The sequence below is a fragment of the Gobio gobio genome, assembly GCF_949357685.1.
Source record: "Gobio gobio genome assembly, chromosome: 11".
In the NCBI taxonomy this organism is placed as follows: Eukaryota; Metazoa; Chordata; class Actinopteri; order Cypriniformes; family Gobionidae; genus Gobio; species Gobio gobio.
The window spans coordinates 22,400,166-22,428,145 of NC_137104.1; the positions used below are offsets into that span (position 1 = coordinate 22,400,166).

The 27,980-nt window shown below is 39.9% G+C and overlaps 1 protein-coding gene across 1 annotated transcript; it reads left to right on the forward strand.

The window, feature by feature from the left end:
• Positions 1-1,989: 1,989 nt before the first annotated feature.
• LOC307133432 (uncharacterized protein) lies at positions 1,990-27,856 on the forward strand (the record flags this gene model as incomplete). Its single annotated transcript, XM_079828518.1, has 6 exons — positions 1,990-2,294; positions 3,812-4,002; positions 5,480-6,188; positions 7,730-8,062; positions 25,149-25,342; positions 27,081-27,856. The coding sequence occupies 6 exons, from the start codon at positions 1,990-1,992 to the stop codon at positions 27,800-27,802; spliced, it is 2,454 nt and encodes an 817-aa protein (XP_079684644.1). The 3' UTR covers positions 27,803-27,856.
• Positions 27,857-27,980: the final 124 nt, after the last annotated feature.

The window sequence follows — 27,980 nt, forward strand, 5'->3', positions numbered from 1 at the left end:
GACCGTACATTGGCAAGGAAAATGCTGGGTAAAGAGAGCCGATGTGGTGTTAGCCTTAGCTAAGCGCTCAGTCCTCCGTGCCTCCCCCGCCATATAGGTTTGGAACGACCTGAGTGTGAGTAAATAATGTCAGAATTAAAAAAAATTTTTTTTGATGAACTAACCCTAGTTTAAAGGGCTTGGGTTTGATCTCATTAGGATTGACAAATTATGAAAAAAAATGTCATTTCCATGTAGCATTTGCTCAGGATTTCTTGCCTAAAGCATGTTGGTACTTGTTGAAGACTACACCCAAATTTGCCTGGTCTGTAAATCCTCAGAGACATGAACGTGGATCTGAATGTACGTAAATCATCCTAGCATCCTGCTAGCTTCTATTATCTCTTTTATTATATCTTGTGAAAATGTTTCATTATGGAATGATCTTAATGTTAGTGATTATGGCCTACACTTTCAATATATTTTTCAATACATTCAATTACTCAGCACAAATGTCTGACAGTAGAAGTTCTTGTAGTACTGTAACATTACCCAATAGTGAATATTCCCTACTGTAGGTTCCTGTAGGCTACTTGGTGTTTGTGGTTGTAGTTTCATTAGAGTTGGATGTCATATGCATGGTCACAAACCTGTAGGATTCGATATTGGTAAGCTCTTTCAAACATGTGTCCTCTTGTCATGCCATGTGGAATGCCGTGCCGTCTAATAAATCATGGGTTATGATTTTGTGTCAGTTCTCCATTAAATGTTTTGTCTATGTATTAAATAAACTCAGCCATTGTGACTATTCAATGTCTTCTGTTGTGCATCAATGTCTGTTTACTGTTTGTTGTTTGCAAGTAACTATTGCCTAGTACATCCTGTTGGATTGCTTGGTGGGAAGCACAGCTGAGAATGGCATTTTCCAGCTACTGTAGGCTTGAATCTTATGCAGTGGTTAAAAGAATTCAAATTATGACTGGTACTTCTGGTATCACTAACCATAACTGAGCATTTAGTATAGAGAATACCGGTATGTGCCTTTTATTATTAGTGGTGTTTTCTGAGGAAAGTGTCACTATTACTGTTGTTATTTAAGGTTGTGGATTTTAAGTATTAAACTTCAGTTGCTTAACTTGTTTGTGCTACAGACATGAATGAGACCTCAAATTCTGTGGCTTATTGTGGAGATGAGGATTTTCCCTGGTGGATGATCAAATGAGCCAAAAAATATCATAGATCTACACTGAAGGAGGGTTTGAGACCATAATATCAAATCTTCTAGACACAGCAGTTGACATTTCTGGGTCAGTAAAAAATCACCCCAAACAAAGCACTGTAAAACACCCAAGAGACCCTATAATATAATTTAAAGCGTTAAGACAAGCTCATTATACAAGGGAAATAATACAGATCTTGACAATTAGGGTTGCTTTATAGTAAAAGAATGTCATGCACAATCATTTAGTTTTATTTTTCAAATTTTTTGTTTTGTTGCCACAAATCAGTTTTGATGACTTTGCAATAATTACAAAATGTTAAAATAGTAATAAAGAAAAACGAGTAAGCCTAAATGTGTTCAATTTATGTAGGTAAGGAATATAAAAGCCTGACATGGAGTGGATATGCCTTATGGAGGTCCCTTATGGGGGTCCCGCTAACAACAACTTTAACCCCAGCCCCGATCTATGTGCTCTGCCACCAGCATGAAATATTCCAAGTGGCATTTGTGGGGGGAGAAATAAATAAATAAAAACCCAGCTTCTTCGACCATACGGGCAAGTAAAGGTTTTCTTTTACTGTTTCTTTAACTTGAAGGATTATTTAGAGCAGCTATTTGGCATTTCCTACTTTGACCCATTGTGTGTCACATGCTTAAATGACATCACTCACTATCTCACACATGACAAAGACATGACATGGGTCTGTTTCAGATCCCTTTTATTAGTATAAATATCCATTTGTATTTACTTTGTCCTACTGTAAAAGTCTCTCACACTGGACTCAGTCATGGAGGAGAGCAATTTTTTTTGCTATTTATTGGGATGTCTGTTTACTTTGGTGGGATTGTTACTGTTCCTGCTGGATATAGCGCTTGACATTTGGACTGTTGTGTCATTTTATCAGGATGGGGCCTATGTGTATATGGCGGTGATGATCTTTCTGCTGCTGGGCTCTTCAGTATTGTTACAGGTGTTCAGCTGGCTCTGGTACTCTGATTCCCTGGACAAGCTTGAGACTAAGGTGGAGAAATTTGCATACAGGCATATACTGTTAAAACCACTCCACTTCCTTCAGCTCGGAGTCTACCTCAGGTCAGTGACAGATTTGCTCATACATTTTTCCTGAATATAGTCTTGTGGGGGAAAAAATTTAACTTTAGCATATTTTTATAAAGAGAACTTGTATACTTTGATTATATACTATATATACGTATATACTATTTCATTAAAGGGTTAGTTCACCCAAAAATGAAAATTCTGTCATTAATTACTTACCCTCATGTTGTTCGACACACGTAAGACCTCCGTTCATTTTCGGAACAGAAATGAAGATATTTTAGTTGAAATCTGATGGCTCTGAAAGGCCTCCATTGGCACAATGGCACTTTACACTCTCAAGACCCTTAAAAGGTACTAAAGACGTCGTTACAAAGTCCATCTCACTACAGTTCTAAAATAAATTTTATGAATCAGCGAGAATAGTTTTTGTGCGCAAAAACCCCCTAAGTAACGACTTACATAGTGATGACGATTTCAAAACAAGGTACATGAAGCTTCGAAGCGTTATGAATCAGTGAGTCGAATCAGCGGTTTGAATCGCCAAATTTCAGCAGTTTGGTGGTTTGACACGCGATCAGAATCATGATTCGGCTCACTGATTCATAGCGCTTCGAAGCTTCATGATGCCTTGTTTTGAAATCGTCATCACTATTTAAGTCGTTATTTAGGGGTTTTTTGCGCACAAAAACTATTCTCGCCGATTCATAAAGTTATTTTAGAACCACTGTAGTGAGATGGACTTTGTAATGACGTCTTTAGTACCTTTTAAGGGTCTTGAGAGTGTAAAGTGCCATTGTGCCAATGGAGGCCTTTCAGAGCCATCAGATTTCAACTAAAATATCTTAATTTCTGTTCCAAAGATGAATGGAGGTCTTACGAGTGTCGAACGACATGAGGGTAAGTAATTAATGACAGAATTTTCATTTTTGGGTGAACTAACCCTTTAAGATTTGAAGTACAATTCAAGTGGACATTCAGAACAATTAAGTGCTCATTTTCACAAGGGTAATGCTTAATAAAACAAAATGATACACTTAAAGGAACAGTTCACCAAACTCTGTCTTTACTCCCTATCATCTCAAGCTTTATATGATGAATGGCTTTTATTAAACTCTGATCCACATATACATATAGAACACATAAAATATGTCCAAAAAGAGTTTTGTTCTCACGTGTCACGCAAGCATGTTTCAGCTTCCTCGATAATCAATGAGGTTTGTTCTCGTGCCATTAAAAATATCTTCATTTGTGTTTCAAATAATGGCATGAGGGTGTGTAAATGCTGACAGAATTTCAGTTTTGGGTAAACTAACCCTTTAAAGTCAATATAAAATCTAAATTAGTTAGAGTTAATTTGTTAATCCATTTGACATTTAATCATCTCTTAACAAATGTGAATGAGACCTGATATGGAAACAGTCTGGAGGCAAATTGTTTACACATCTAAGTAAAACAAGTACTTTTAATGTAGAAAAAATTGTAAAGTTGTAAAGCTATTGTAAAGTTGTGTTGTATTTAATGTTGCTTACGTAAATCGTGTGGTCACACAGGTATGCTGGGGTGATAGAGATGTCCACAACGCATTTGCATCATCACACTAAAAGTTTCACAGAGGGTGTGGCTGACATGAACCATGACTTTCAGATGCTTCGTCTATTTGAGGCATTTTCTGAAAGTGCCCCACAACTCACACTTATGATGTGTGTAATCTTACAGAGAGGAGAGCTGGAGCTTACTACAGGTTTGTCTAAAATCCAGAACACTTCAAATCTTTCTTTCAGATTATACAGTAGTTCTCATGTGGCTCTGAACCAATTAAAGTCACTATAAAAATCCAATTCAATCAATTTGACAATTTGTATTTTTTAATATCATATTGCAGTATTTCAATGATTTATCCATGTAAATTATTATTATTATTTTTTAATTCACCCATAGTCTTTAATCAAAATAATTCTAATGCCTCTTGCAGCAACATCTCATCTCTTCTCTGATGATGTTTTCTGGGACAAGGGCGGGACAATCTGTCACTCACATGAGATCACAGCAATAGCAAATCACAATTATTCCAAAGATTCAATCAATTCCCGATGGACAAAATCAAATCCTTTTCTAATTTTTTCTTGTTCACAAAGCCATTTCACTCTGATATGTCACAATAGGGAAGAAAAGAAAATTACAACTTAAAGTTGCATGAAACTACTGTGATGTAAAAAACGTAGGATGGGACTTGATTTTGTCCATCTGGAATTGATTTGATTGTTGGATCATTGTCGTTTGCTGATTTATTCAATCTTGTGAGAGTGACAGGTTGTTGTTTTTTATAAAAAAATACAAGGGCACACAAATAAATAAAAAAAATATAATATTGTGCATATATAGGCCTAAGTAATTTAAAGAAGACACTGCCAGATACCATTGAAAATCCGAATTTTCAACTTTGATTTAATGGGGTCTTTAAATTTGAAGAACTGTGAGAATAAACCTCATTGGTTCTTGTGTGTCAAGCATGTTTACTATATTTGATAATATGCTCAATGTCTGTGCGCTGATCAATTACAGTTGTGCTCAAAAGTTTACGTACCCTGTGCAGAATCTGTGAAAATGTGAATAATTTTAATGAAATTAATTTTAATAATTTTTTTATTTAGTACTGTCCTGAAAAATATATTTTACATAAAATATGTTTATATATAATCCACAAGAATTTATAAAAAATTACCCAGTTCAAAAGTTTACATACCCATGATTCTTAATACTGTGTGTCGTTGCCTGTGTGATCCACAACTGTTTTTTTTTGTGTGTTGTTCTTGAGTCCCTTGTTTGTCCTGAGCTGTTAAACAGCCGATGTTCTCCAGAAAAATCATTCAGGTCCTGCGAATCCTTTAGTACCTTTTCAGTCAGTCATGTTCAATGTTATGTCAGAAATGAACTGAAAAATTGGGATCTCGCCTGAGATAAAGCTATTTTTTTGTCTTGTGGACAATATATATCTAATGTAAAATATCTTCACAGATTCTGCAAAGGGTATGCAAACTTTTGAGCGCAACAGTGATGTGAATAAAATACTTCATTCATCGATTCATTCAGGAGTGGCAATGTGTGTTTCTCAGAGTCTCAGTTTCAGCATGGCTGTGATTATGTGCACTCACATATTCACAAGAACACTATTACTTGTGTGATATTGTTTAATAACATGCAATGTTTTTTCATTTCAGGTTTAAAAATCCTCATATCAGCTGCTGCAATAGCCAGTACTGTAGCCATGTACCATCGCAGCATGCGTGCCTTTCAAGAAAAACGCAAGATGAGCTGCATCTCCACTATCGTCTACTTCCTGTGGAACTTGTTGCTGATCATTCCCCGTGTAACCGCTCTCGCACTGTTTTGCAGTGTATTGCCATACTACATCATAGCTCACTTCCTGTCTTTGTGGATGCTGCTGGTTTTAGGGGTCTGGAGCCAGAAAACAGATCACATGGAAAGTCCTGGTTGGGAATGGCTCTACAGAGCTACTGTTGGACTCATCTGGTACTTCAGCTGGTTTAAAGTATCAACTGGAAGCATAAAATTAAAGACTGCTCTCTATTATGTTTTCATGGGGTTGGACACAATGATGCTGCTGGGCTTCTGGTGCTGGAAGGTGTTTGAGAATGCAGGCAGCTCCTTAAATCCTTACATAGTGATTCCAACACTACTAAGTTTGTACGTTGCTGGAATTCTATTGAAAATTATATACTACATATGTTTTCATCCTAACTGCGATGAACAGAAAGTACCTAAACCCAGTGAACAACAGAAGACAAGACAAGATGCAGGACTTTATAACATGGAGACAGACTCTCTGGATTCTTCTGAAGATACTGCAGCTCCTGTCACTGGAGTTCTGAAGAGAGGGAGGAACATGGCTGCTAATTTCTACTACTAGTTCTTGGTTCAACATTTCAAACTAAATTATTAAACGTAATTAAAGTTGTATTTATAAAAAAGTATTTATACACAGAATACCTTGTTTTGTACACAATTTTATTTAAACTTCCTGAAAAAAATAAATACAACAGTTCTCATATCTTTAAAGTGATCTAGTTTTCTATTACCTAAATAGAATGAATAATATACATTTATTGTTTGACCCATTCCTGCATGCAACATGCTTTTAGCTTTTAAAATGTTATTGTGATCAAATCATAGACATTTAATAGCGCAAGAATGAACTGATTCTGAATGACTATTGGAGAGCACGCTTCATTATAAACAAAAAAATCTGAAATATATGGTACAAAAAAACCCATATAAAACCCAGCAGATATCTCTATATTTCAAAATATTTTTCACAACATAGTTCACAAACTCTAGTTCATAATTAATATTAAAAGATGAGTAGATTTCTACTCATAGAGCAAATATAAAAAATGCTCAGTGGAAAAGATTCAGGTCTGAAGGGGTTAAAAAAATCGATGGGGTTAAAATATTCTATGTTTTCCTGAATGTCATGTGACCATTAACTAACATCATACCGTGAACTTAATTGTGTTATTATTTACTTCATTTTATTATTGACCTAACTTATCAATTAAATTAAAACTTACACTTACACTTAACACTTGTATTAAAATCTCAGTTGCTTTAAGCAAACATATTAGGTCAAAGAGGTTCAGCTGACAAAAAAATCAATTGGGCAATCCCTGCATTGCTTGTAAATAAGAAATGACATGAATTTGTACATTTTACAGTTATGTGTTTGTAAGCCTTCCAAAGACAGTAATACATGTACATGACTCACTGAGTGATAAATTAATGATAACGTGCTTGTCAGGAGCTGTCAGGAGTTTGGTCACATACTTAAAGGAGTAGTTCACTTTAAAATGAAAATGACCCCATGATTTACTCGACCTCAAGCCATCCTAAGTGTATATGGCTTTCTTCTTTCTGATGAACACAAGTTATAGACACAGAGTTATATTAATAAATATCCTGACACTTCACTTCATAATGGCAGTGACGGGGTCCATTGAATGTGGAAGACAGTCTGCCGGAAGCTATATATTTGACTTTATAAAGTTTTAAATATAGATATTTTTCTTACAAAACCCCCATCGATTCGCTTCAGAAGGCCTTTATTAACCCCCTGGAGCCGTGTGGAGTATGTTTATTATGGATGGATTTGCTTTTTTGAGCTTCAAACTCACCATCACTGCCATTATAAAGCTTGGAAGCGTCAGGATATTTTTTTTATATAACCCTGATCATCAGAAAGAAGAAAGTAATGGCTTGAGGGTAAGTAAATCATGGGGTAATTTTCATTTTAAAGTGAACTACTCCTTTAAGTGTCTTCACTCACTATCTCACTCATAACTTGTTCAAAGTCATGGCATGGGAGGAGTTTATATGTGAGTATAGTTGACTTTCTCTTTCAGTTCTTTTTTCACAGACGGAGGTTTTTGTATTTACTTTGTCATGCTGTAAAGCGCTCTCACACTGGACTCAATCATGGAGGAGAGCTTCCCTTTTCATTACTCTTTATTGGAATATCTGTTTACTTTGGTGGGATTGTTACTTTTCCTGCTGGATATAGCGCTTGACATTTGGACTGTTGTGTCATTTTATCAGGATGGGGCCTATGTGTATATGGCGGTGATGATCTTTCTGCTGCTGGGCTCTTCAGTATTGTTACAGGTGTTCAGCTGGCTCTGGTACTCTGAGTCCCTGGACAAGAAGCTTGAGACTAAGGTGGAGGAATTTGCAAACAGGTATATACTGATAAAACCACTCCACTTCCTTCAGCTCGGAGTCTACCTCAGGTCAGTGACAGATTTGCTTCTCAATTATAGTCAAGTACTTTACATGTACTTTAGTATGTTAGTCAACACATCAAAATAAGTGTACTTATTTAAAGACTTATTTAACTTATTTTGTACTTATTACAACAAAATATTATTAAAACAATTATTTAAATATACTTTAAAGTAAAACTTTGACGTTGTTACAATCTGCACTTTTAAAGTGTACCTAAGTGTGTTAAACAGTCATGAATATGTATAACTTTAAGTACACTTAAGTGGCCTCCATCTTTTTTAATATACTTTTAAGATTTGAAATAGAAGTGCACATTCAGTACAATAAGCACACATTATTCATAAAATTATGAACACTTAAAGGGATAGTTCACCCAAACTCTCTTTATTTACTCACCCTTTATATGATAGACTGATTTAATTGAGGCTTTTATTCACATATGATCAACATATACATAGGGCACATCAAATATGGCAAACAGAGTTTTGTTTTCGCAAACACTTTTCAGCTTCTGCAACAATCAGTGAGGTTTTTTCTTGTGTCATATAATTTGTAATTTGTATTTTGAAGAAACGGCATGAGAGTAAGTGAATGACAGAAAGTAATTTTTGGCTGAACTAACCCTTTAAAAATAAAAAATAAACAGAGCTATTTCTTAATCCTTATAGAGGGTATGCACATGACGTCACCGTCAGTCGGAGTGATTGCGGTTACAGCCCCTGAGTGGCAAAAAAACGAGAGCAGCATTGGTTTTCATCTAAAACAGCAAAGAGCTTTGAGATTGACTGTAAAAATAGATTTGACAAGAAATCTGAGCTATATTTTTAAAGACTGCCGAAAGCTACAGAAAAAAGACACAAACGGAACTACATGAAACTCATGTAACTGGCCACACCTTATTTCTACTCGTTACAAACTGGACTCCAGGCAGCGAAACATGGATTTGCAGTTATCATTTTGTGTCAATATTTTGAATTTTGGGTAAATCATACCCTTGTCATGAGTTGGGTTTGGTCTCTCTCTCTCTCTCTCTCTCTCTCTCTCTCTCTCTCTCTCTCTCTCTCTCTCTCTGTCTACATGTACTCAGCTGTTTGCGATCTCAATCAGCGTTTGTGCTGATTGCTCCGCACCTGCTCCTTCTCTACCCTAATTCTCTCTGCTATTTCACCCCGCTGTTCCCTCTGCTTCCCTGTCGGATTATTCCTTTCATGTCCTGTCTGGTGCTGCTCGTCATACCTGTTCTCTGCCCAACCATCCCGCTGTTTTGTGGCTGCCTGCCTCCCTGCTGCCGGCGGTTCGGTGTCTGACGCATGGGGAGATAGAAGCGCTATCAGCCTGTCCGCTATGGAGCTCTGATCTTGAATACTTTGAATATCGCGTCCTACCGTTCAGGCTCGGCAACGCTCCTGGAGTCTTTCAGGCTCTGGTTAATGACGTCCTGAGGGACATGTTAAACATTTTTGTTTTCGTTTATCTTGACGATATACTTATTTTCTCTGCTTCTCTTCAGGTTCATGTCCAGCACGTCTGTCGTGTGTTACAACGTCTCTTAGAGAACATCTCTTCGTTAAGGCTGAGAAGTGCACGTTTCACGCGAAGTCCGTGACATTTCTGGGTTCCGTGATATCAGCTGAGGGTACCCGGCGAAGGTGCAAGCCGTTACTGAGTGGCCCGTTCCCGAGTGGCCCGTTCCCGAGTCTCGTATTGTGCTCCAACGATTTTTGGGGTTCGCAAATTTTTATCTCCGCTTTATCCGAAATTTCAGTCAAGTAGCCGCGCCCTTATCTGCGCTCACCTCATCCAAGTTGTGTTTTTCCTGGTCAATGGTTGGAGGGCATGACGGTTCCGTTCATTGTTTGGACAGACCATAGAAACCTAGAATACATTCGTTCTGCTAAGCGATTGAATGCCCGGCAGGCTCGTTGGCCTCTTTTCTTTGGTTGTTTCAACTTTTCTATTTTCTATCGACCCGGGTCTAAAAACATAAAACCAGATGCTCTCTCGACAGTTCGGTTCGTCAGGGGCCACTTACACCAAAGAGACGATTTTACCCAATACCTGTGTGGTCAGAGCTGCCGTCTGGGGAATTGAATCGGTGGTTAAGAGAGCACTCACTGGTGTCGCTGTTCGTTGTCCCGAAGGAAGATTACCGTAAATCCTCTAATATAGGCCCGGGCCTTTATTTTACTCAAGCGCATCGCGGTCCAGGCCTTTATTGGAAGGAGGCCAGAATTAGAGGCAGGCCTCAATTTCTATTTGAGCAAATCAAACTACCAGTAGAATGACTAAAAATTAGATTTTGCGTCTATTTCAACCTATAAAATACTAGGTTCATTTATTGAAAACGTACAGTTACCATAACATTATGGTATGCATACAGAACATTAACAACAAATACCGGTAATTCAGGCTAAATTCCAGTGTAGAAATATGGTAACAAAAACGTAGCAAACATAGGCTACCGGTAGTGCATTGTAAACACTTAACCATACACGGTGATAATTAGGTTATTGATTCATAACAAAAGGCAACAGACACCTTACCGCTCCAAAGTTTAACCATTCCTGTCTCGTTTGGTTTGAAGTTATAAAAAAAAAAATCCTCCAATTCTGTTTAATCCTCGTCCTCCTCAGTTTCCTCCTCCTTTTCATCTCTCCCTGTAAACTCATCATCACTCGCGCCAGCCTCTACAACAAGTTAATTATTGTACAGCTCCTCTTCGTCCTCCTCATGTTCCGCTGACCGCTGCGCGTCTGTTCTCATCCTCGCGCCGTAAACGTTAGCCTACCGGACCCGGTGACTGAAGTCTCACGTGCGAGTCAAGAGAGGTGATCAATCCCAACCTGAAAAAAGTCATTTCAGGGAGGTATCTCTCCTAAAATTATGTAGATCACTTTTACTATTTACATAAGCTGCTTATACTACTATTTATGTAAACTGCTTTTATTTATATTTCATTGCAACTTTAAACAGGTCTAAGGAGTTTGTTGTTTTCATGTAGCCTTGGCAACTAGCCGACCTGAAAAATATGCACATGAAATGAAACTTGTTTAACTCAACCATAACATGTTAGTTACAAACTGTAGAGCGTGCAAGATTGTCATTATGTTTATACTTTATACTTTCGTTTTTTGGGGCGAGAGATAAAAGCCCGAAGAGATAAAAGCCCGCCCACACTGACAATTGATTGGTTGACTTACCGAAACAAGCCAATCAGGACGCTCTCCGTCTTACATGCGCTTCATTAGGTGCACACTAGCACACACACGTAAGGTTTCTCGCTCTCTCTCCCTCTCTGCCGTACGCGCGTGCACAGTTTGTGTCTCGCATGCGCGCTCTTGCTCGCTCGCTCTAGATTGCGGGAGAATTTTACTAATTTGCGGGCATCAGGGAGCTGCTATAAATATGCGGGAGACTTGGGATGTCTGGGTGATTGACATGACCAGTACCCTGTGGTACTTGCATGTTACTATCACATGCAAGCATAATGTTGAGGCCTGCCCAGAAAAACGTTGGTTCTAATAATAGCCCCGGCCGCTATTAGAGACCGGCCTTTATTTACCTTCGGTGACAGCGAGACCGGCCAATGTTGGAGACCCGGCCGCTAATGGAATACAGGCCAATATTAGAGGATTTACGGTATTCGTTCCCGATTCTGCCCATCAGGCGGTACTGCGCTGGGGCCTTTTCCTCCAAATTGACCGTTCACCCTGGGGTTAGGGGTACTGTAGAGGCCATCAATCAAAGGTTTTGGTGGCCCACAAGAGTACACGATATCCATCATTTTGTTGCTTCCTGTCCTGTCTGTGCCCAGACCAAGTCAAGTAATTCTCCTCCTTCTGGTCTGCTTAGATCCCTTCCTATTCCGTCTCGTCCGTGGTCTCATATTGCTTTGGATTTTGTGACGGTCTTCCTCCGTCTAAGGGAAACACGGTCTTACGGTCGTTGATCGCTTTTCTAAAGCCACTCATTTTATCACTCTTCCTAAGCACCCTTCTGCCAAGGAGACTGCACAGGCTGTTGGCAGCCATGTGTTCAGGTTGCACGGTCTACCCTCTGATGTTATCTCTGACAGAGGTCCACAGTTCGGCAGATTGAAGCCTCCGCTGGTCTGTCCTCGGGATTCCACCCTCAAACTAACGGGCAAGCCGAACGAGCTAACCAAATTCTCGGTTGTTTATTGCGCAGCTTGGCGTTTCAGAATCCCGCCACTTGGTGCGAGCTACAGTCCTGGGCAGAATACGCTCACAATTCTTTACCATCGTCCTCCACTGGCTTGTCACCATTTCAGTGTTGTCTGGGGTACCCTTGATCTCGTCTCAGGAATCTGCAAGCTCCGTTCCCTCGGTGCAGGCGTTTATTCTGCAATGTAAACGCACCTGGAGAAGGGTGAGAACCACGCTCCTTCAAAGCCATGAGTGCATGGTCTGCGGCCAGAAGGTGTGGCTTTCCACTCTTAACTTGTCCCTTCAATCCGCCTCTCGCAAATTAGCGAGATTGAACCTTTTTCCATTGTCAAGGTGCTTAGTCCAGTGGCTGTGCGTCTTAGATTACCCCGTTATTTACGACGGGTCCATCCCGTATTCCACGTTTCTTGCATTAAGCCTGTTATTCGTGCTCCTTCTCGCCCCAACCCCGCGCCAGTTCTTATCAAAGGTTCCCCTGTTTATAGGGTTCGTAAGCTGTTGGAAGTTCATCCCCGAGGACGGGTTCACCAGTTTCTGGTCGATTGGGAGGGGTATGGCCCGGAGGAGAGGAGCTGAATTCCGGCCCGGGACGTCCTGGACCACTCGCTCATCGAGGATTTCTTTCGCACCCGCCAGTCCTCCTCCTCGGGAGCGCCAGGAGGCGCTCGTTGAGTGAGGGGTACTGTCATGAGTTGGGTTTGGTCTGCCTCTCTCTCTCTCTCTCTCTCTGTCCACCTGTACTCAGCTGTTTGCGATCTCAATCAGCATTTGCGCTGATTGCCCCGCACCTGCTCCTTCTCTACCTCTACCTTCTCTGCTATTTCATCCCCCGCTGTTCCCTCTGCTTCCCTGTTGGATTATTCCTTTCGTGTCCTGTCTGGTGCTGCTCATCATACCTGTTCTCTGCCCAGCCATCCTGCTGTTCGTGGCTGCCTGCCTCCCTGCTGCCGGCGGTTCGGTGTCTGACGCATGGGGAGATAGAAGCGCTACCAGCCTGCCCACTACGGAGCTCTGATCTTGCACCCTCAAGTTAATGACTTTACATTCCCTCCAGTTCAGCGTCCTTCGCACAGCTGACTGCCTTTGTTTCCTTCTTCAATAAACTGTTTGAATTGCTATCGCTCTTGGGTCCTCTGTTTGCACTGACAACCCTATATATTGTATTGACAACTCATCAATTAAATATTTACCATCTTATATTCTGCATAATTAGATGTGTAAGAATTGGGATGGGAAGGTTTAAATAAAGTTAGATGGTACGCATTGAGAGGTTAAAAAAAGAACGAGAAGCGAGAGTACAGGGGAGTTAGAGAAGAGGTGATGTACGATGTAATCAGGTGGAACAATTCAGAGAGACGGTTAAGGAAATGTTGAAATAAACACTGAGTTTTGAGCAGAAGTCTTGGTCTGATTCCTCTATCCAGTGGCCACGACAGTGTAACGAGGTATGTAGATATGGGAAGGAGGCCGGAACCGGTGAATGTTTGCCGCGCAAACACATAATAAAACATCAACAAAACACAACGTAAAGTCCAGGCCTGGGGCCTCATTTATAAAACTTTGCGTAGGATTTGCGCCAGAAGTGGCGTACGGATGAAACATAGGACGTGTGTACGCACCGAAATATTCGGATTTATAAAACCGTGCGCACGCACATCCTACGCAGTTTTCCCTTAATAAATCACAATCAATTCTAAATGTAGCGCAGCTTTTGCGGCTTCATGTCACGCCCATTGTTGCCCATAAATAGTCCGTGAAACGCCCACAAGTTAATATTCATCGATTGCGAAATCATGGCAAACACAGAGAGGAAATCAAAAAAACGTAACTTATGAAATTATCGTTGGCGAGGTGGAAAAGAGGAGAAAAATATTTTTTGGAGGGCACAGTGTGGGCATTACTAATGCCAAAAAGGCACTTGAGGTGCAAAAGGTTGCAGACGCCGTAAATGCTGTAGCCTCACAACCTCGGACCGTGGCCGGAAAAAAAAGAAATGGTCGGACATCAAAGTCGAGGCAAAAAAGTGTCTAGCACTTCATCGCCAGAGTGTGTCTGCCACGGGTGGGGGAAAGGGGACACCGGAGCTGACCCCTCTTGATGAGAGACTGGCGGCAATTATTGGGGAATCCCTATTAATCCCTCTCCCTATTATCTACATGGAAATGGGAAATAGTTCAGTGCAAATGTAATTTCTTGCAGTTTTCTGAATGGTTGAGACATACGTCATATGTTATTTTATCGAAAATAAAACAAACTAAAGGCATTTGCATGAATACCATGATTCCGTAGCTGATGAAGAAATGTTTACTATGAAAACAACTTTCCCCAGTGGACAATTAATACATCTATCTATCTATTTATCTATTTATCTATATATCTCCCTAATTATCTATCTATCTGTCTATCTAATTGCATCTATATCTGCTCCGCCAGATGGACACATTGACGAGAATATCAGTTTTGTACATTATTTCGTTCTGTTTACCATATTATTTATGAGGATGAATTGCATAACATGCCAATATTGTTGCAGAACATATTTCACTTTTTTTTTTTTTTTTTGCATTTCTGTTGTAATTTTCGTTTGATTTTGTTTGTTTTACACTGCAGATCGATCAAACGGGTGTTCGTGTAGGCTGTTAATTGTAATACTTGCTTTGTGAAGTCTTCAAGTTATTTATGAGAGGCAGTATTTCTTATGGTTCGACCACTCGGTTCATGGACTCGAGGCTTCTGACCTTTTTGCCATTTCTTTTACACAACGGTCTACAGTTTCACACACTTTCACGTGTTTCTTCCATCTGCCGACGGTGTCGCCATTTCTCATTTCACCCGTTTTTGTGCGTACGCCTGGGTCAGAGCTTGCGTGAAGGACCGCACATTTTCCTGTCAAGTTTGCTTTTTTATAAATACCAATTATTGCGTAGGTAGCGGCGTACGCCTTCTTTTGTGCGTACGCAACGTTTATAAATGAGGCCCCTGGTCCTCTCTCGTCCTTCACTGTCGTCGTTCCTCTTATGCGTCCGAGCTCCTCCGTGAGACACAAGACCAGTTGGTGCGCAGCTGGCACTCATTATCATCACGCTAGAGCCCTGCATTTCTGCCTGAGCCCGACGGGCCCCGACTTTTTTAGGCCCTTGGGCCGGGCTTCGGGCCAATTTTCCCGTCATACCTCAAACATGGGCCGGGCTTAGGGCCTTTTCAGGCTTCTCCTTCATTTTATATTTTAGACAGTCAATAATTAAAAGAAACAATGAGGTGTGCTGCGCTGGTGGAAACAAAGAGACCATGATATCGCGAGTCCGCAACTGTCAAGACGCAAACTGCCACAAGTGAAACTGAAAATAAGCTAAGTCTTAGATGCTCAAAAACACAACCATCTTCATTTAAACTAATGAGACTAAAGGCTCTTACCAGTGCTTAGGTCGCTCGTTCTCATATTGCGGTCTTTGATGTTGAAATGAGCTGATGAATAAAATGCTCATATCGGTTGCTTTCGTTGACGTGAACTCCGTTAAAGGTCCCATGGCATGAAAATTTCATTTTATGAGTTTTTTTAACATTAATATGTTCCCCTAGCCTGTATATGGTCCCCAAGTGGCTAGAAATTTTGATGGGTGTAAACCGAGTTCTGGCTGTCTTTCTCTGCCTTTGAGAAAATGAGAGCTCAGACGAGTTGATCTGAAATTTTCTGTTATGACGTCATACCAGGAAAGGTTACCTCCCCCTTCCTCTGCTTTGCCCACACAGAGCACTCGGAGAAAATGGATTCAGTTTATGTCAGCACAGGCTTTACAAACAGACTTTACGATATGGATTCGACAGCACCGCCACAAACAGTGAGTAACAGTGTTCATTAATGCTTGATCTGTGATCAGTGATTTCTGATGTGTAGCTAGTCATTCAAGTTCACTCAGACTTTCTTTCTAGATTGTTTAATGATCGCCGTCTTGATGCCCTAAGCGTAATGCATCAGTGAATCAAGCCAGTGACTATCGTTTCGGGCAAACGATCGTTTCTGTTAGTAGCATGAAATAAATCCGTTTTTTAAGTGATTAAACGTCAGAAAGCGATCAAAGAACACTCTTTATAATGTCCGGAGCAGTCAATCACACATCGCGAGTGTATCTGCACACTTGCCCAAACTGCCATTATAATGAATGACGCTGTTATGCTGTACAAAGCTCTTACTGTATTCATGTCCATGTCGTGTTTGCTGTTTAGTTGTGGTGAAAGCATTTTGTGAGAGAAAACGCGTTGCAATGAGATCACTGCATTCACGCAATCAACAGACTGCCTGTGTACTCATTAATGCTCATCACTGCAGCTTTTCATGTGATAGGAATAGATCATAAAATAATGCTATAATCCACACTTTGATGATTCGTTCATCTCGACGGCTGTAATGGTACATTACATGTGTTACAAAGGTGGAAGATAGAGAGTCGACGTGACTGGGACTGTTCATTCTCAGATACAAATAAGCTCACGCTAACAGCACAGCGCTCTCAACAACTCAGTAGGCCTACGTTACAATAAATGTAGCGGACCCCGTCAGAATGATGGCTAGACTTCACTGATGTTTCAGGAGTTTATTGAAACCGTTTATCTCCAAAAATCAGCTTAACAAAAAACAAAGAAGTGCACATAAACACCTCGTACACAAACTCTCTCTCCATAGCATTATCAATAACAAACAATACAGCGAAATACACAAACATACTCATTACAAATGACAGTAAACAAGCACATACACACCTATTGTCTTTTCGGGGGGTGCTAAACAAACTGTAAACTTTAAATCTGCTTAAACCCACTGAATGATGAACCGCAAGCTCACACGAGCGCTCCCTCTTTTTTTAGAGCGCTCCCTCTTTTTTTATAGCGCTCTGTAGACTGCAACACCCGTCAAAATAAAAGTCCCTACTTATTTACACAGATAATACAGACCTAAAACCTATTTAAACGCACAGAAATGTCAAAAGTGTACACAAAAACAAATTATAAGATATATTACAATGAAGTCTGTTACAATAAAACTTCCTCCAGCTCTCCATGGTTCACCAGTGCGCAGTCAGTCTCTCTCTCTCATGAATGCAATGCCTGCAGTGCCTCGCTAAACCAAGCCCCCTCCACAACATAATCTAACACTCATTTCAAATGCAAAGATGTCAGCCAATCACAACAGTGGGCGTTTTCACTGAAGTCTCACAGCAGACACGCCCCTTGAAACAGAGCATTCAAGCCAGAGGGGTAATAACAGAATAGAAAAAATGCCTTTTATTTCTAAATTATGACATTTTTTTATGTAAAAATCATACTAACAATATTAGTACACAATAGAAAAATGCCATGCCATGGGACCTTTAAATGTGCATATTGCGCGGGAATTGAAGATCGGATTTATATTCATTTTGCGGAGAGGTGTAAGGTAAGACAACCTGCATGTTTTTTTTATTTTTATTTGTTTAGATTGTGTAGCCGTTTCGTTTGCGTGCGCCGTTGCGATCTGCCTGCCTCATCTTGTCAAAAATGCCTTTTTACTGTGATGGTGGTGATAGTAGGCTAAACGTTTAAACGATGCTTTAAGGGTTTTATATGGGTTTTATAAGCAAGACAAGTCAAGTGTTGGCCGCTTGGTCGTCACTTTAAAAAGTAAAAACTTTAATTTAATAAACAAAAAAAATGCTTCAAACGTTTTTCTAAATTAACTTAATAAAGAAACGAAACGAAATATAGCCTAACTACTTTGACAAGTGTTGATTTGAGAGGCTAAAGCGTTGGGTTAACTCACTGTCGGCCGCTGGCTGCTTGGTCATCACTTTAAAGAAGAAAAACTTTAATTTAACAAACAAAAAAATGCTTCAAAAATGTTTCTAAATTAACTTAATAAAGAAACAAAACGAAATATAATTACTTTGACATTAAAAACAAAACTGAACTATTTTAATGGCTGCAACTAATGTGTAATAGGGAGGATGAAAAAAAAACACGGGCTCCAGTCAGACTCGGGCTGATAATTTTGATGAGCTGTCGGACACGGGCCGGGCTAGGGCCTCAGCGTCTCGGGCCAGGGCCGGGCTAGGGCCTAGTTTTGAGTCCTGTGCAGGGCTCTACATCACGCCACCGGCCTCGCCCCGTTCTCACGGTCCCTCGGCCTCGCTGCTTGCCACAGACAGAACAGTAGAGGCATTGTTAGAGTCTCTAATGAACAGTGTTGTGCGTGAACGAGTTCAAAAGAACGCGTTCATTGAACACGCTCATTTTTTCGTGAACGTTGAACTGAACGCAACACATTTTTTTAATAAAGAACTTGAACGTGAATTAGTTCACATTATGTGTCATGAACGGCAGACATCACTGTAAATGAACGTTGGAATTTGTTTTCCATTGAAAACTGAGTGACATCTGTTTTCTCTTTTGAAACGCAACGAGAGAAAGTTCCTCCCTCCTGTATTCTCGCTGGTGCCGCTTAAATCATGTATCACCAGACAGAAATGGTTTTGACATTGTGTGCGCAATGCATTGCGGGCAACGTAGTGTCCGGCTGAGAATAGTTGAATAGCATACTGGCTTCCGCACAACGTTACCCGTGATGAATTGCAGCAGAGCGGGGTAGGCATAGCAACGCCGCGTAGCAGGCAACGACGAGAGCGCGGAGGGCTAGAGGAGCGAGAGAGAGAGAGAGAGAGACAGACCAAAGACGAGAGTGAGAGAAAGCGCTGCAATTTAAAAAAAATGGCTAGTGGAAGTGATGGCACGGAGACGGACACCGATTCTCCTTATGAACATTTAAAACAATTTTACACTCTTGCAAACCAAGACAAAATAAAGTTTTTTGTGCCTTTGAGTTTTGCCTTCATTACCTTCATTCAAGAGTTTTGCTAATTTCATACACACACATATGTATATATAATATCATATATATCAAATAATATATAGGCTACATATTTCATATTATATATTCTTTTTTTAATTAAATGCTGGTAGATTTCATTGCACTAAGTATAGAACTGGTCTACCTTGTCTGTACTGCTGCAAGTTTCATCACCTGGTAAGAAACCCACAATTGCAGTGTCATGAGCAAATGTCTACAATGAGCAGCTTCAAAGAACGTATAGTGATTTCTAGCTCGTAGTGTGAAAAAAAGTATTTATTTGAATATCTCACGAAAAAAGTAAAATGAACTGAACTTTGAACTAGTTCAGAATTAAAATTGTGAACTTTGAACGTGAACTGTTCACTTTGAGCATGTATGAACTGAACTTGAACTAGTTCAGAAAAGCTGTGAACTGGCACAACACTGCTAATGAATGCGTACTAGTTTCAGCTGTACCCACCTCCACTGCCGCCAGCACACCAACCTTTACCAGATGTTTCAACGGACAATGCTAGAGACATTTTCCCTGCACCATCCTTGGTACAGCCCCCCCGAATGCCAACTTCAATGGTGGGAGTACCTACTGGTGACCCACTGTCCCCTACCACACAGTCATCCACACCACATGTACATCCAAGGTTACGTCGAATGGCGGCTTACTTAAAAGACTTTCAATTGTACTAAGTGGTGTACTTTGAATGTACTGATGTGACATGTTTCTGCCATTATACAGTAGGCGTAGCATAATGTTTTTATTTATATATATATATATATACCACTACGTTGGTTACAGTTTTTTTTTTTTTTCGCTTTGGTACTATTTTCACAAGCAAGGTGTACATTTTCGAAACTCTTAGTACTAATATCAACATATAATCAAAAGTGCACTTTGAAATGAAGAAAGCTTTGTGTAAGGGGAGAGAATATACAGTTTGTACAGTATAAAAACCATTACGCCTATGTATACACTGTGGGTGTGAGTGTGTGTGTGAGTGAACATAGAGCAGAATAGAGTATAAGGGATGGATAAGACAGATGGCATCAAACACAGCATTTTACATTACAGCATGCATGCCATGTGATGTTGTAAAAAGATTACCATGGTAGAGACTGCTGCATTACTGTAACTCACCCTATACAGTAGATTCAGTCTTATGGTACAGTGAGAACAGTTAATGTATTGGCAGCAAACTCTCATGGCCATGTCGTAACTTCATCACACCTTTTGAAAAGATACTATTACAAACATTATGGATTCAATTACATAAGTTAGGTAATGTAAGTGTATTTCTTATGTGGCATCTGATCAGTTTGGATTTTGTACTAAGAGTCTTGAAAATCTACACCTTGTGAAAATAGTACCAAAGCGGATACAAAAAAACCCTGTAACAGTATAATGGGTTCATTGTTCTCAGGTTATACAGCTGGGGGAAAAAATACCCAAGTGTATATACACTCACCTAAAGGATTATTATGAACACCTGTTCAATTTATCATTAATGCAATTATCTAATCAACCAATCACATGGCAGTTGCTTCAATGCATTTAGGGGTGTGGTCCTGGTCAAGACAATCTCCTGAACTCCAAACTGAATGTCTGAATGGGAAAGAAAGGTGATTTAAGCAATTTTGAGCGTGGCATGGTTTTTTGTAGCCTGGCTCCGTCCTCCTACGTATTTCCGCGGTATATGCTTAGGTTTTCCTCTGAACAATTTTTTACCGGTCCAATCAGCGAACAGAGGGAGTGGCTGATAGCGATGACATTGATGTCGTGCGCTCGTTTGAGTTATAGTTCAGTAATGGCGGCGGTGAAAGATGCGAGTGTGTGGCACTGCTGACGAATGTCCAGAAGTTAAAGCCGGATTGTGGCGAGGTGGACGAGCGAGCGAGACATGGGAGGAGCGAGCGAGATCGGTGTGCGTGATTGAGAATGAGACACACCGGTCTCGAGTCCTCTCATGAGGGAGCACGGAGTCAAATAAGGACGAGCGACACCGGTGAAGGACGAGAGAGGACCAGGCCTGGATTTTAAGTTGTGTTTTGTTTACGTTTTGTTATGTATGTGCGCGGCAGTCGTCCGTGAGGGGCTGCCGCTTTTACTTTCATTTTGTGTTTATTATTTGATTAAAAGTTGTTAAACGTTCACCGGTTCCCGCCTCCTTCTTCCCTCCGTTACACGGAGCAAGAACAATCACTGCTGAGTTTTGTTGGTGGTCATGATGTTGGGGTCCGGGAAAAGGTTTTTTCAGCTCGCTCCATTAGTGGTGAAGGAGTTGGCTGAAGCCGTCCGTCTCCCACCACCCGTGAAAAAACCCCAGGCTGAATTACCGACTGCTTTTGACAAACACCAAGGTCGTGTGGTAATGTAATTGCTCTCTGAATCCACATCTCTGCGTTTTCAAGAATATATCACTTCAAAATTCACTGTTTATATCCTTTTAAGACCCCTGCAGAGCACCGTGCGGTTGTGTGCGCTGTATTTTGGATGCATTTCTAGACTTGTATTTCTTTAAATGCTGGCAAGTGTTTACAAGAGCAAAATATTTAATCACCGCTCAAAAAATAAAAGAAGAAAAGCACGTAAACATTTGAATTGGGCTGTTATTTACGGCAGCATTTATTCTTATCATACCAAGCATGTGACATTTTATGTACAGCATATACAATCATGTTATGATTGCACGAGATATGCACCACGAGAGCAGCGCGTTCCGATCACAAAACTCTCCTCTCCACCGTGAATAAATAACAATCCGAATGCACAAGGTTTTATCACTGACACTGTGAGAATCAAAGGCGAACGGCGCGTGACATACGTCACAACCAAACGTTAGCGATTGTTTAGGCAGATCCAGAGTGACTCTTGGCAGATCCAATAGTTTTAAACTTTAACAGAGTTCCCGCCTTCAAGGAAGTAAACGCTTGTCAATGGAGAGTGGCCAGACTTTCTGTACAGATGAAATGTACGAGAGTCTGGTAAGACCAGGAAACCATAAACCTATTATGGTGCCAGACGGGCCGGTCTGAGTATTTCACAATCTGCTCAGTTACTGGGATTTTCACGCACAACCATTTCTAGGGTTTACAAAGAATGGTGTGAAAAGGGAAAAACATCCAGTATGCGGCAGTTCTGTGGGCGAAAATGCATTGTTGATGCTAGAGGTCTGAGGACAATGGGCCGACTGATTCAAGCTGATAGAAGAGCAACTTTGACTGAAATAACCACTCGTTACAACCGAGGTATGCAGCAAAGCATTTGTGAAGCCACAACACGCACAACATTGAAGCGGATGGGCTACAACAGCAGAAGACCCTACCGGGTACCACTCATCTCCACTACAAATAGGAAAAAGAGGCTACAATTTGCACGAGCTCACCAAAATTGGACAGTTGAAGACTGGAAAAATGTTGCCTGGTCTGATAAGTCTCGATTTCTGTTGAGACATTCAGATGAATCAGAATTTGGTGTAAACAGAATGAGAACATGGATCCATCATGCCTTGTTACCACTGTGCAGGCTGGTGGTGTAATGGTGTGGGGAATGTTTTCTTGGCACACTTTAGGCCCCTTAGTGCCAATTGGGCATCGTTTAAATGCCACGGCCTACCTGAGCATTGTTTCTGACCATGTCCATCCCTTTATGACCACCAAGTACCCATCCTCTGATGGCTACTTCCAGCAGGATAATGCACCATTTTACAAAGCTTGAATCATTTCAAATTGGTTTCTTGAACATGACAATGAGTTCACTGTACTTTGGGATGTGGTGGAACGGGAGCTTTGTGCCCTGGATGTGCATCCCACAAACCTCCATCAACTGCAAGATGCTATAGCAATATGGGCCAACATTTCTAAAGAATGCTTTCAGCACCTTGTTGAATCAATGCCACATAGAATTAAGGCAGTTCTGAAGGTGAAAGGGGGTCAAACCAGTGTTGCCTCTGGCTTGGCGTGCTCAGTTGGGGACACTAAATTTTTCAACTAAACATCGAAATAAATCTAATTAATAAACTAAATTAACCATTTAAACTAAATTACTGATCTAATTATTGATCTAAAGCCCACACTGTCACTGTATGATAATTGAAATGAACTGATGACATCAGCGTTTTCTCCAGAATGGCTATACAGCTGAATAAAATTGCGCTGCATTATTTTCCTGTTTAACACTGTAAAGCTGCTTTGAAACAATCTACATTGTTAAAAGCGCTATATAAATAAAGTTGACTTGACTTGACTTCAAACACAGTATTAGTATGGTGTTCCTAATAATCCTTTAGGTGAGTGTATATATATATATATACAGTGAGGAAAATAAGTATTTGAACACCCTGCTATTTTACAAGTTCTCCCACTTAGAAATCATGGAGGGGTCTGAAATTGTCATCTTAGGTGCATGTCCACTGTGAGAGACATAATCTAAAAAAAAAAATTCAGAAATCACAATGTATGATTTTTTAACTATTTATTTGTATGATACAGCTGCAAATAAGTATTTGAACACCTGAGAAAATCAATGTTAATATTTGGTACAGTAGCCTTTGTTTGCAATTATAGAGGTCAAACATTTCCTGTAGTTTTTCACCAGGTTTGCACACACTGCAGGAGGGATTTTGGCCCACTCCTCCACAGAGATCTTCTCTAGATCAGTCAGGAGTTTGAGCTCCCTCCAAAGATTCTTTATTGGGTTTAGGTCTGGAGACTGGCTAGGCCACGCCAGAATCTTGATATGCTTCTTACAGAGCCACTCCTTGGTTATCCTGGCTGTGTGCTTCGGGCCATTGTCATGTTGGAAGACCCAGCCTCGACCCATCTTCAATGCTCTAACTGAGGGAAGGAGGTTGTTCCCCAAAATCTCGCGATACATGGCCCCGGTCATCCTCTCCTTAATACAGTGCAGTCGCCCTGTCCCATGTGCAGAAAAACACCCCCAAAGCATGATGCTACCACCCCCATGCTTCACAGTAGGGATGGTGTTCTTGGGATGGTACTCATCATTCTTCTTCCTCCAAACATGTTTAGTGGAATTATGACCAAAAAGTTCTATTTTGGTCTCATCTGACCACATGACTTTCTCCCATGACTCCTCTGGATCATCCAAATGGTCATTGGCAAACTTAAGATGGGCCTGGACATGTGCTGGTTTAAGCAGGGGAACCTTCCGTGCCATGCATGATTTCAAACCATGACGTCTTAGTGTATTACCAACAGTAACCTTGGAAACGGTGGTCCCAGCTCTTTTCAGGTCATTGACCAGCTCCTCCCGTGTAGTTCTAGGCTGATTTCTCACCTTTCTTAGGATCATTAAGACCCCACAAGGTGAGATATTGCATGGAGCCCCAGTCCGAGGGAGATTGACAGTCATGTTTAGCTTCTTCCATTTTCTAATGATTGCTCCAACAGTGGACCTTTTTTCACCAAGCTGCTTGGCAATTTCCCCGTAGCCCTTTCCAGCCTTGTGGAGGTGTACAATTTTGTCTCTAGTGTCTTTGGACAGCTCTTTGGTCTTGGCCATATTAGTAGTTGGATTCTTACTGATTGTATGGGGTGGACAGGTGTCTTTATGCAGCTAACGACCTCAAACAGGTGCATCTAATTTAGGATAATAAATGGAGTGAAGGTGGACATGTTAAAGGCAGACTAACAGGTCTTTGAGGGTCAGAATTCTAGTTGATAGACAGGTGTTCAAATACTTATTTGCAGCTGTATCATACAAATAAATAGTTACAAAATCATACACTGTGATTTCTGGATTTTTTTTTTTTTAGATTATGTCTCTCACAGTGGACATGCACCTACGATGACAATTTCAGACCCCTCCATGATTTCTAAGTGGGAGAACTTGCAAAATAGCAGGGTGTTCAAATACTTATTTTCCTCACTGTATATATATATAATCACATGGGTATTAGGTAGATAGGTAGATCAGGTAGAACAAAATCCTAATGGCCTCAATGTTGGCTATTGTAAAGTTTTGTTGCATGAAGTGTTGCTTAAGTAAATGCATGTACCTTGTGGTCACAGGTATGCTGGGGTGATAGAGATTTCCACAACGCTTTTTCTTCAAAAAACGAATAGTTTCGCAGAGGGTGTGGCTGTCTACCTGAACCATGACCTTCAGATGCTTCGTCTATTTGAGGCATTTTCTGAAAGTGCCCCACAACTCACACTTATGATGTGTATAATCTTACAGAGAGGAGAGCTGGAGCTTATTACAGGTCTGTCTCAAATCCAGAACACTTCAAATCTTTGTTACTTTCAGATTCTATTTCTCATGTGTCTCTGTCTCTGAGCCACTTAAAGTCACAATGAAATCAAATTTGCAGTATTTATTATAAACGATTTATCCATGCAAATTATTAGTATAATTATTATTATTTTAAATTCTCTCGTAATCTTTAATCAAAATAAATTCCCCTCCCTCTTGCAGCAACATCTCATCTCTTCTCTGGGGACGTGTTTACTGGTGTGAAGACGGGACAATCTGTCACTCACATCTATATGCATTAAGAAAAAAATAAATAATGTGCATGTATAAATCATTTACAGAAACCACTGCAATATAAAAAAAATCTGAATTGTCAATTTTGATTTAACGGTGACTTTAAATTTTAAGAACTGTGAGGACAAACCTTGTTGGTTCTTGTGTCAATCATGTTTACCATATTTGATGTGCTCTATGTCTGTGCGCTGATTATATGTGAACAAAAAAAAAACAAATTCCAAACACTGATTCATTCAGCAGTGTCAATGTGTGTTTCTCAGAGTCTCAGCATCAGCCTGTGATTATGTGCATCAATCGCATACCCTTATGAAAAATAAGTTTATTCAAGTGTTCTATTAGTCTACTTCTTTTAAACTAAAAATAAGAAAGTATACTTTCAGTGTACTTTTTGTACTTCTCAGAAAAATACTTAACATTGCACTTACATTTACTTGACTTCTAAATTTAAAAACTTAAAAAGTCGAAGTATATTTGGCCTATACTTGTATTCAATTTTTTGATCGTGATATACTTAAAAGAACAATTAAGTATTTAAAGTATACTTGACTTGTAATTGTGTTTAATAATTTGATTGTGTAGCCTATTAAATATACTTTTCTTTTTACAGTTTTACATACAGTCATATCAAACTTACATTGGTTGATAATATTGATTAGAATATTGATATAAAACAGTTCCTAATTCTGTGTATCTGAATTTTTGTGTAGGCTAGTCCACAGGTACTGTACAAAACTGTGTGATATAATATGTTAAATGAAATGTCGAACCCATGAAGAGGAAACTTATGTGAAGCTTTGGGGGTGTTGTTGGACTTAATCTACTCCTTCTGTGTTTTGATCATCGTTCTGAATCTGATCAAGGCATAGTCTTTGACAAACATGCAATTTTCTCAACTTTTTGTTTAAAATGTTGACTTTTCTTAGTTCAGACACAGTACACATGAGAAACCTATTTGTGCACTTAAAGTTTACTATACTGTTACACTTATAGTACACTTAAACCTATACTTTTATATACTAAAAGTGGGCCAATTTAGTCCCAAGCAGTTTTGAAATATACACTGTAAAAAATAAAAACGGAAAATGTACTGGTAATTTTCTACCAGGACATTATTTTCCGGAAATTTCCATTAACCCTAATACACAATATAATGCAATGCGTCATTCAAAATACAAGTAAAACACCTGTAAAAAAAACAATTCGGAAAATTCCTTCATATTTAAACAGTAAATTGTGCCCTATTTTTACAGACTTTTTTTTTACAGTACACTTAGTTTACTACTAGTACATTGATATTAGTATACTTACTACATAAAGTATACTTAAAATATACTTGAACATTACTTAAGTATAATTAATAAAATGAACTTGAAGTATACTTCTTTTTCGTAAGGGGAAGAACAGTGCTTGTATGATATTTTTTAATAAAATGCAATGGTTTTTTGTTTCAGGTTTAAAAATCCTCACATCAGCTGCTGCAATAGCCAGTACTGTAGCCATGTACCATCGCTGCATGCGTGCCTTTCTTCCTAAAAAACGCAAGATGAGCTGGATCTCCACTATCGTCTACTTCCTGTGGAACTTGTTGCTGATCATTCCCCGTGTAACCGCTCTGGCACTCTTTTGCAGTGTATTGCCATGCTACATCATAGCTCACTTCCTGTCTTTGTGGATGCTGCTGGTTTTAGGGGTCTGGAGCCAGAAAACAGATCACATGGAAAGTCCTGGTTGGGAATGGCTCTACAGAGCTACTGTTGGACTCATCTGGTACTTCAACTGGTTTAACGTATCAGCAGCACGCACAAAATTAAAGACGGCTCTCTATTATGGTTTCATGGGGTTGGACACAATGATGCTGCTGGGCTTCTGGTGCTGGAAGGCGTTTGAGTATTCAGGCTGTTTGAGGTCCTTAAGTCCTTACATTGTGATCCCAACACTACTAGGTTTGTACGTTGTTGGAATTATTTTGAAAATTATATATTACAGATGTTTTCATCCTAACTGTGATGAACAGAAAATAGCTATACCCAGTGAAAAACAGGAGACAAGACAAGCTGCAGGACTTTATAGCATTGAGGGGACGGATGACATAGATGGTAGGGCTGCAGCCCCTGCTCAACATGTCACTGGAGTTTTGAAGAGGGGTAGGAACATGGCTGCTAATTTCTACTAGTTCTTGGTTTAACTCAACAAATAATAAAAAATTATTAATGTACATTTCCTCCCCCCCCCCCCCATTCCTGCACGCAAAATGCTTTTAGCTTCTTGTTTGCTTTATGTTCAAATGCTTTTTATGCTTTATGTTCAAATCATACACGTTTGATGGAGCAAGACAGGTAAACTGAACTGAT